Source organism: Pseudochaenichthys georgianus, chromosome 7 (genome assembly GCF_902827115.2).
Source record: "Pseudochaenichthys georgianus chromosome 7, fPseGeo1.2, whole genome shotgun sequence".
NCBI lineage: Eukaryota > Metazoa > Chordata > Actinopteri > Perciformes > Channichthyidae > Pseudochaenichthys > Pseudochaenichthys georgianus.
Window position 1 is genome coordinate 32,675,998 of NC_047509.1, and position 11,442 is coordinate 32,687,439.

Sequence of the window (11,442 nt, forward strand, 5' to 3'; positions counted from 1 at the left end):
AGCATATCTGCTCATAGTCCGGTAATTACCTGCTAACGGAAACTCTGCTACACAACTCTTATTATTATTGAAATATGACCGGTAAGTTTCAAATGTGTCCGGTAAAATAAATTCTGCCCGGACATTTGACCGGCGAGAAAAAAATCCTAGCGGAAACCCTGTCCTGCAGGTACTTCAGCAATCATTAAGCCACCTTTATAAAGGCAGCTACAACCTGATTAGTTGATCATTGAATATCACAGAAATGTATTCATACACAATGAAGAATAAGCAAGCTTTTGGGCCGCAGAACAAAATCGTTAGTGGGAAACAGCAAAGATTGTTTGATGTCAGGGGGTTTTCTAGAAAAATATAGATAGCGATCTTGAATATGAGATATATCAATTCTCACGAGAACATGAAGCCCGTATACAAGATGGCACCGCAGACGTAAACAACAAAGTGACGTCGGAGCTCCATAAAAACCAAGCTGTCTTTTGAAACGATTTCCATACTTCAGTATTTATTTTGGAGTATTTATACCGTTGTTAATGAACAGAAATGATATTTTCTCGCATCCCTTTAACATCTTACGGGCGAAATCTGCCGGAGTTGCATTGTCTCGAGACACAAACGGAGGCTCTCCATGGAAGCATGACACTCCACTAAATGATGTGACTGCAGAGCTTTTTCAGGCTGGACCACAAATGCATCACGCCCCCCCCTCCTCCTCCTCCCTCCCTCAGTGACACTGCCAACAGATGAGTCCTGCCAAGTGCCTCCCCAGGAGAAGTGTTTGTGTGTCTCGCTGAATCTGAGAGTCTATATGCGTGTGTGTGTTTCTTTGATGGCAACGTTGGCAGTAATGTGCCTAATGGAAGATAAGCAACAGACAAGTCTCACAGCCAAGCACTTCCACCCGAACATCATCACGCTGAGTGCAGGAGAGGGAGTACTCTCCCACCCTTCATATCTTCAAGCACACACACGTCGCAGTGTACACCCATGCAAACACATTCAAGAGGGAAGGTTTGGATCAACTTTCTCAAGCCTTTATCATCTCTTGCACAAAGTTGGGAAAGCCTCACACACACCCCCATATGGTGAGTCCCGGAGATGGGTTTTAGTCACACCATAGAGAAAGTGTAGCGTTGGATCGCCTTCTCAAAGCTGCCCGCAATCATTCCTCCTCTAAAGTATACCCACACACACACTCACAGAGAAGTGCTTTGTGGGAGAGTGAAAGACGGGAGCAGCAGAAGGCACTTATAGAGAAAGACGGAGGAAGAGTCCTTGACTGCCGGCTGACCCTGCAGCTTGTTTGTGTCGATTTCAAAGACAGCGTTCTGATCAAGGGGGAGAACGAGGCAGAGGTTTCAGAGTTAACGCAGTGACACGTGAGGAAAGGAAGGAAGAATGATAGAGGACGCCGAAAGGTCTGAGTCCACATGGTCGAACAATGAGCACCTGAACTGCTGCTGGGTTCCTTTTCTTAAGGGGGAGGCTGATAAATGGGCCAGGTGTGTCAGACACTCGCATTCCACTTTCTCTCTCACAGCAGCTACGGCACGACGGAGTGCAGTTTAGGTTGCAGGCATATTCTATTGATTATTGTACATTGTTCTATTATTTCACTGTAAATTCATTATTTATTTACAGACCTATCAAAGTGCAGCGCTATTGGATATGTCGCATGTACGTTGCAAACCCTGCCGCATTTATCGTTCCCACCTTAGTCCAAAGTGAATTCTGGAGAGCCACTGAATACTGAAATGTACTGAAATGACAACACAATATGCTGTGACAATAGTTGGTATAAAGTGTACACAAAGAGGCAACTTTGTTTACTCAGCCATCAATGCTGAGATGGATAGGGATATTATAATCTGAATAATCTAATCTGCAAATAAAGGTCTAATTTTGTGTTCTTCCTGTATTAAAAAACTTTGAGAAAAGTATTTTCTCCGGCTAATTCAATAGTTCTGTCTTCTTAACGGGATGCTTTAAGCCATGGACATTATTTCGTACAAATGAAATGCATTCAACTTTTTTAGGTTTTTGGCTGATACTCAAAACATGCGCCTCAAACAAACAAACAAAAGGTTATTTGCACATGGTATGACAGTCAAACAAGTACCCCCTTATACACGATAAATAACTACTTATTAAGAACCTCCTAATAACTCAATTGAATAACTCGTGTAAACCCTCCATCTGTTAACAAATAAGGAATGAGGTATGAACCCTCCGTGAGGCTATAGTTAGGCAGTTCATCTATTCTCTATGAAGCATTCATATCACCAGGCATCTTGTTTATTTCAATGTCCCCATTAAGATGCTCACCACGCAGTTCATTTGGATGAACTCACTTGATGACTGTGTGTGTGTCTGACATCCTTGGCAGCCCTCTCTCCTCCCTCCTCTGCAGCACAGAGCCAGGCTGCCTTGTATGAGGGCTTTCTGAAGTTCCTTTCTCGCACTCTTCAATGTGAATCCTCGTCTCCCTGATCACGGCGCAGCGGCGTCTGTCAGCATGTTGACTGTTGACTCCAAAGATAGCTTCAGCAGGGCACGGTATGGAGAATGTGCCTTGGCAATCTTTTCCTGGAGATTTTTGTATTTACATCCCACACAAGTTTCTACGTGTCGACTTGGTTCAAAGTCAATTCAGAGTAAATGTCCATTACATGAAGCATATAATGCCTTGCTTCCATGCAGATGTGGAACGTAACCAAGCACATTTATTCAATACACATTATGCTCCTTTTCAGGTTCATTTTTGTATTTTGTGCCTCTACTGTGAAATGTGTACGTGTTTTAATGTTCAACGAGTCTATAGAGAAACTCTGGGATTTTAGCCTCTGCAGACCATTAACATGCACAAAAACACATGACACAGTACAAAAAAGGGAAAACCCAAAGAACCATAATAGGGCACCTTCAAGGACTAGAAATAAAACATTTATAATGCTCTTACATGTATCTGTTAGTGATTAAAAACATGTTTTTTTAATTTCGTTTGCAAAAAGTGTCGTCCTGTTTGAGAGCAGGGTCGTGGAAATGCATGTAACTGTCAAATGTTAATCCCAGCAAAACCACTATCATGAAATACATATACCTTAATGAAGTGAATGGTGGAGAGCGGCAGAATCAACAGTTGTTAATATGAAAATATCAAGGATAATGACTCAGAGTACACTTTGCTCATGAAGGTGTGTTCACTAAAAGCCAGTAGACGTGTAAGATTGCGTCGTAGCTCCTGACACAACAGTGCGGGCGGGGGTGTGCTGCAGCTCCAGTAATCATTCCTCTCCCCGCTGTAGTCAATCCAGGCTGCCCTGCAGCGCTTGTCTTCTAAGTGCGGAGTATATACTGAGGTCAGGACCTAAATACATCGGGTACCTGCCGCTGAGCGCAGACAAGCCTTAAACTGTCAGCCTGTCCCTCTGTCCTCTACTCTCTTCCTGTTCCTTCTACACTTCCTCTTTCTACTGTGTGTCTCTCGGTGTATACACACAGTGGCAGACAGACAGAGAATCAAAACCACACAAGTATCAGAATTCTGAAATAAAACAAGGCTACATTTAGATAAAGAATATCAAGGCAAAGTCTAGGTCCGTTGAAATCTCAAACAATTAGGAAGGTAGAGGCACTCAAGCGGCCTTTTGTCTTTTATTGCTTAGTCTTTGATTAAAACAATAAGGAAACATGCTTTTCAATATCTTGGAAGTGCGGGTTGACTGCTTATTGTCCTGACTGATTATCAAATATACTGAATATAATCTCAGTGCTATTAGTACAACAACGGCACAGAGTAGTAAAAGACTCAGAAGACAACCATGACCAGATGATATTGGTTAAGAGAAAGGCATCACAGCGAGATACTACAACAGACATCTGGGATTCTGACCGGCTGATGCACGTGTTCATTTGAGTCAGTCAGCACCTCACTGTTTACAGAGGCAATTTAACTTTACTGTTTAACCAGAACATGTTACAGTAACATGAATATATATCGTTTATTGGTCTCGTTTACACATAATGTACATGTAGCTACAACATTTATAACTAGATGATTGCCAAATTTGCTGAATTTACTCATCATTTAACTTCCTTATCATTACATTACATTACATGTCACTTGTTAGACGCTTTTATCCAAAGCGACTTACATACTCAGTACTGTGGGCAATCCCCACAGGAGCACTTCGGGGTGAAGTGTCTCAGGGACACAACGACATGCTGACTGCAGAGGGGTTTGTGTGAGAAGAGATTAAGATTTATCGGTTAAGCAGCAGGCCGAGGAACAACTATTCCATGTTCCTTTAAGCTACAGCTAGCACTGTGTATCAGTAAGCTAGGCTGGTTGCTAGCTGCTGGTGGCTAATACCAACAGTTTGAGATTCAATCAACTTTAACTTGTCAAAGTGAGAAAATCACAGCAATGTGTACTTAAATGTTGACTGAACCTGTATTATTCAAATGCTCTTTCATTTTGCTGAGTTTTGTTACAAATTCTCTCAGGTGTGCTGAAGCAGATGTTTTCCCTTTTTAAAGCCAAAGCTGTGAATTGTGTATTCAGTGGTTCTTGGATCTGTGCCCGTTATAGCTGATTTAGATAACTGTGTTTGCACTTGACAGAGAAGTAAAAAACCAAAAAAACTCATTATCAGCGTATTTGATTTTGAGTTTCTGTCATAACAGTTTTTGTTCTACACTCTCTGCTGTGAGGAAGTCTGGAACTCACGGTGGTGTCGACACACCGTGAGGACTGAGAGCGAGCCGTGGAGCAGACGGGGATATGTGGCATCTAATTCTGCAGAAGACTCCAGTAAACCCCACAAGCTGCTGCTGAATGTTTGCCAGCGATACTGCATTGGCCACTGTTAAATCTTTAATAGACTAACATTAGTGATGTCATTGCCTCTGTGCTCCAGTTTGCTTTCAGAGGAAGACCCTCACCACATTTATAAATCACATTATTAGAAAAGGCCATTTAAGGGTGGAAAGACAGGATTGTAAAGGAGGCTTAACCATCGCAGGCTGTGATTGCATCTGTGCCAGACCTGGGTTTACGCTCCAGTATATTCCTCTCAAATACTGTCTGAAGGAGCAGCCATGCCTGAAGCCTTTTCAAGGTGCTGCTGCAGCAGCCATAAAGGAGTCTGTCTTTCGCTGAATGGTAAAGGATTCACCTGTTGAATCGGAAAGAATGGTTCAAATCCAATCTAATAATGGGAGCCAGAATGGGGCCGGTTTCTCTGGTGATGGAGGTCAAAGCAGGGTGGAGATATAAGACTTAGCCCTGAGTGAAGGCTCACAGGCACGGATATCTTTTTCAGTCCAGTCATTGGAGCCAAAAATAGATCTGAGGAGGGGCAAACTCACTTTTTTAGGGGGCCCAGAAACTTTGAAATAAGACCACCCAGTTGTTTTAGTCCACTGAGATGTCTTGAACTTTGCTTAAAAAAAAAACGTTATTTGTGTCTTTTTGGCATTGCTGGAGCATGTATGGTAAATAAGAGAATTTCACCAATCAACATTGAAGAAAAGAGAATGGGGTTTTAAAAAATGGCAGCCATCGCTGAGTCGATCACTATCCAAAGCATCCTCCAAGCAGCTAGCCAGACAAAGAATAAACTGATATCCAGATATATCAATCCAAGTTATATTAATAAGCCAATAGTAAGAAGCTAAATTGACTTAAGATTTGCAGCATCGACACAATACAGTATGTGACAGTATGCACCCGTAAAGTTGGTTTGAATCCTCAAATAAACACAGAAAAGAAGAACGATAACAAGCCCAGAAAACTAAGAGGCAAACTTCTTTAAAGTTTAACAAGAAGATAACAAAATTGCAATTAGTGAAGTTGTAACGTTTTTTGATGTAGTTATCTAGAACAAATAGTGAATATCCAAAAGGCCCCGAAGGCTGATTTGGTAAGGTCAAGTCTACGGAATAATCAGTAAACCATCTTTGCTCACAAGATGGATGCCTTTCTTGACTGTCTGCGTTACTCCTAGTGTCTCATTATATATGTTTTTCCTTTGTAAAGAAAAGCATCTCATTGGCCCAAGGGCTCATTTACTCTTCACTGATTACTGAGGACATTGATTGGCCGGAATAATTGCCTCGCAGGATAACCATGCCCTAATGAGGAGTAATTGAAAAGTATCAATGACTAAAGTACTGTAGCGTTTAGGCAGACCGGAACATTTTTAGATCTATTTTCTTTCATTCTCGACACTTCCTTTTCTTTTCCATCACTGCTCACTGTTCCAGCTGGTGATGGAGGGCCAGAACGGGAGACGTAGGATAAATGATGACCCCCCCCCACAGGGCTCGGAATCCACCGATACGAGCAACACCTGCAATATATTCTCACTCAGCAATAACAAATGAAGGCGTTTGACCTCGTCTTCTTTCCATTCATTTGATAATACGTGCTGCGGTGTAGCAAGCGCTGTGAATTCACCTCATGACTATGGATGTCAGTTTAAAAAAAAAAATTGTAATTGATTCCACAAATATAAAGGTTTATCCCCATCTTCAACCCGGAACGCTTCATCACTAATGCCCTGCAAACCATCATACTTTCAGGGCCATTTTATATTATAATAAAGAAATACAGTGCTTTTCTCCTCTCATACTGCCTGAGGGACAACATGAAAACAAGCGTATCAGCACACACTCATTTCCATACGAATCCCATACACTAACTGTTAGAAAACCTCTCTCACATTAATCAGCTTGAAAGATATTCTGATGCGTTTCTGATGACAATCTTTAGAGCGGGTGGGCATTGCTAAATCAACAGAAACCCTCAGTAGCATCCCAGTGGGAAATAAGCACTCCCAAAAAAAAAACCTCAACACTTTATGATCTCTGCTGGTTCAACCTAAAGAGCGGGAACGAACTCCAGAGAGAACGATTCGAGTCATATTTGACATCCCATATTACAGCTGGGAGAAACACAACATGGATGAAACAGCAAAGTTGACAAGAGAATTCATTAACACTAAGGCAGACGTCGGCGGGACTACAACAAAGAGCGTTAACTGGGAAGGTGGAGTCAAATGTCAACGGCGAGGAGACAGTGGACGAACCAAGGAAGATGTAGGAGGACACCACTGACGAGACTTGTCACGATTCTCATGTTATGTCACGTTTGTAGTTTTGTCTGTGTTGGGGTTTTTCTTGTCTTTGGGTTTCCTGTTTTATTGTGTAAAGTGTTCACCCCGGTTTCCTGCCTGTCTGCTTTCTGTCTGTTTCCCTCCCTGATTACCCGATTGTGTTCACCTGTTGCCCTTGTGTTTCTCCTCCCCTGCCCAGCTGTGTCTTGTTCTGTGATTACCCTTCTGTGTATTTAGTCTAGTCTTCCCCTGTGTTCCATGTCGGTTCATTGTTTCCCCTCCATGTTATTCCACGGTCTGTGTTCCTTGTGCTGCTCGTTGGTTTTGGATATTTTGGATACTGCCTTTTTTGCCACAGCTTTATATTATTTAATAAAGCTCGCTTTTCGTTAAATTCTGCATTTGAGTCCTACCTGCTTCACCCAATCATAACAAGACTAGAATCACCCTTAGACAGAGGTTACAATCCCTCCATACGTATTGGCACATTATTTGCAGAGATGCAAAAGCTTCTACCACCTATCCTACATACACGTTGTGTGTCTCTTTGTAGTCATTACGCATCTCTTTGGTGTCTATTTGTAGTCATTTTCTGTCTCGTTGTAGTTCTTTTTTTTCTGTGGTTGGTTTGCCAATTTTTCTAGTCACTTTGGGTGTCTCTTTTTTGCCATTGTGTCTTCTTGTGCTCATTGCCCCTCTCTTTCTCTTTGTGTGATCCGTCTGAGTCTCTTCTTGGTTACTACATGTCTTTTTTTGTGATATTTTGTAGGTGAACGCCAGGTGAGTCATTCATCCATGCCGATATACGGACAGCCGTAACCAAAGGTCCAAACTAAGATCACACAACTCAAACCTCACTATGAAACAATGTACATACTGCCTCTAAAAATGTTATCATTGTCTTTATGGGAATGTTGTTACCTCAGTCTGACAAATGTGTTGCAATGTGTCAATGTCACATGTGCTCTACGTTTTATATTCACATACATACAGATACCAGTCCAACATGTCCAACAGCCAAGTGAATTATGAAAGGATCAGAACATCCTGACTAGGAACATTGGAGAAAGTGCAAGAAAGTGTGTGAGTGCAGTTCATGTTTATCTAGAATGTCTTAGTTTTTTGTCCTAAAGATCTAACATTACGGCTTTCTCTGGATCATAGGCTGGCTCAGTGCTTCATATACAATTGGTTAGTCCTCAACACGCCCTTCTCAGGTTTCAGGTCCAGACATGACGATACTTTACCAAACCTCCAAAATGTAATTTTGCAAATCCACTTTTAAATGAAAGGAAAAAAGGAATGTGTGTTTTAAACCCAACAGTTCAGGTGTGCAGGATACCCCTTGAGTCTAGGTGAGAGAGGGGGACTTGTTACCAGGAAGGATCTGATAATAAGGCACATTAACGGAATAAGAACCCAACATCTACTCCTGTAATACCTCAAGGGCAGTGAATCATCTAGACTTTCTTCCCATCACATCCACCCCTCCTCCCTTTATTTCCAACCCACACACATCTGTAAGCCAAACCAGCATCGTGACACCTGTGGACATTTCCAGGCGGAGCCAAAGTGACCGAAGACAAACTGTGTATACTCCATATGTGTTAGTCTGCATGATGTAGCACTGTGTAAACACGTGGAGGCTATTTAGGGAAGCTCCTTGAGATAGAGAGAAAGAGACAGCTCTAAGTAAAGCTGGTTGAGTACAGATGTCATGGGTATACTCAATGAGCATATTGACTTCCATCTATCAGCTGACATCAACCACCACTCTGCTCCTCCTGGATGAATCACCCACTGATCCGGAGAGAGCTGCAGCTCTTACAGAATACTAAATCCTGTCAGACATACATCACAGAATGATCCACAGACAATTATATCACTGCTAGCAAATTCATTTAGCCTTCCAAATGTGTCTGAACATCCACATTTCTCCAAACATTGCTCTAAGATGGATAAACATGCACTGACAGGTAGCCAGAAACTAGTTTGCATGAAATGCCTGCTCACACAATCAAAGAAAACACACCTTTGCATTAGTTTGCATATTATCAGCAACAGCCTCTCAGCCTGTGTGCTGCTCTTTGTTTAATCCCTCCTCTGCATGTCAGCAGATGGCATCACTTCTGCCGTCCTCTCCACAGCCCCTTTGATGCCCCCGAATAAAATTAAAATAAATGATCACTCTTACCGTTCCCGGAGATGTGGTTCTCCACCTCGCCGTGTCCAGCGTGCCTTGTGGAGACACTAAGTTGCATGTAGAGTCCCATGTAGTGTAAACTCCCCAGCAGCACTCTGAACGCTTCCATGTCTCCTCTGGTTTATCTCCTTTCCCCTCTCTTGTCTTGTTTCAGATCCGGAAGTGCACGTCGATAAAGAAAGATTTTTTTATTTTGTTTTTTTAAATCCAGGTAATTTGTTCTAGCGGGAAAGAGAGTGAAACACCTGAAGATGAGAGGAGTCGCTGCAGCCTCTCTGTGTGCCAGCAGACTGACTGAGCCTCTGCTTCCGTTCACTTGGCTCTACATGCGGCGGAGGGACTTCTTCAATATCGCAGGTGCTGCGGTTTTGAGAGGAAGGATATTAGAAACACGTTCAGGAACCTTCAACTTTTCTTGTTTTTCGACAAGCAAATGAAATATTACGATATGATAAGACAAACAAACGTATTTTTTAAATTAATTTTAACAAAATAATAAACTGATAAACATGCGCAATCATACACTTTAGTGCTCTCAGTGCTCCAGCATTAGCTTAACGTGTTTGCTAACAGAGTTAGCATGAAGCCTGCTTCGCATATTTGTATCATTCACAGACTGAATTGACCAATATCTGACTACAGTTAGTGTTGATCAGGATTTTGATTATTTAATAGATAATTAATAAGATTTAGTGAAATAAAATAGCCTAGAGCATCCAAAATTGATTAATAGACCTGCTCCTTTTTTGTTTTTGCTTTAATCCCTAAAACAAAAACCTTTACATAAGATATTCAGTTTAATTTTCTTTTGTCTGTTAATTAGAGTAATGCAGAAAATAAGCTTTGTGGCAAACAAAAGTGTACGATACTTACCCATTTGGTTTGAACACAATAATCTTGTGTTCTGCATGATGACGTTTAATGTCCAGGACAACCTCTTTTTGTCTCATCAAGCAATTTGTTAGCAAGCGCCTTTTTAAGACACATCCTACGACAACAACAACAACAAAAAACTATATAAAATCATTTCTTTGAGACAAGGGAACCGGAAGTGCAAAAATACTGACTCATATCCAGCTTTTAGGACTCAAATATCACTTTAACAACATTTCAATCTTAATGTAAAGACAGTTGATAAGTTGTTACTGTCACAAGTTTACCACTAATAGCTTTTGATTGAAAGTATTTGTTGTCCACTCCTTACCCACATTTAGAATCAGTTTAAAAGAACTGCAGCAGTTGACATTGACAACCAAATGTAAGTATTTTTTTTTGTCCCTACACATTTTGTTCCAGCTTGTAGAGCTGTGCAGCAGCTTATCTCCAATTGAATACTCCTACAAGTCTGGAATACAGATTTGTTTCTAAAGAACAAAATAAAAAGAATACTCTACTCTTCAAAGTGGAAAGCCTATTTATAATGGGTATGACTATTAGCAAGTAGTCTAAAAAGCATTTCATTTCCCATTAATAGCAAAGTGTTTGGACTACAGAGGTTCTGAGAGAGTCCTCTGTGATAAGCTCCATCGGTGGTTTTGACATGCAGTGAGTGCTTGAGTCTGATGTCAGCACCATGGACAGCGACACTAAAGCTGCAGGATGGTGTGTTCACTGACACCACTCTTGGAGGCAGTGATGGTCACCAGAAGAAGAAGATATCATTTCAAGTGACCAGCCACATTAGGACATGGGCTATTGGACTTTATGGAACAGTCTGTAAATGCCTTTTCAAACGTCATTGATCTTAAGCACTTGTCCACAACACTGCAGCATTACCAGGGGGGAGTATGCCCACCTTGTTAGGTACAATGATACACTACCTGTCCCACTGTATTTCAACTTTGAGAAAGCCTTCGTTTAGCCTCTGCTTAACATATTTCTACATTTGATAATTCAAACGTTTTACCATTAAACATAAGGTCATGGAGTATGGTTGGACATCAATCACTTCTCCATCATTTTTCTACAAAGGGCAATACATATGAGACTTGTTTGGTGTAAATAGATCGGGTTGTATAAAATACATTAGCTGTATTTTAATTGTAATCATAAATAAAGTATCAAGGTGTATTCATATACTGTTGATATTTGTGTTGCCCAGTAAATGATGGGGATGTGAGATAG

General features: G+C 41.3%; 1 protein-coding gene across 1 annotated transcript in view; it reads right to left on the minus strand.

Annotated features, from left to right (window-relative positions):
- Nucleotides 1–10,272, minus strand: part of vstm2l (V-set and transmembrane domain containing 2 like) — a 52,142-nt gene extending 41,870 nt beyond the window's left edge. Inside the window, exons 1-2 of the mRNA XM_034086257.1 lie at nucleotides 10,192–10,272; nucleotides 9,310–9,678 (exon numbers count right to left, since the gene is read on the minus strand). Coding sequence (XP_033942148.1) covers nucleotides 9,310–9,427 — 118 coding nt within the window. The 5' untranslated portion in view covers nucleotides 9,428–9,678; nucleotides 10,192–10,272. The remainder of the gene's footprint in view (nucleotides 1–9,309; nucleotides 9,679–10,191) is intronic.
- Nucleotides 10,273–11,442: the final 1,170 nt, after the last annotated feature.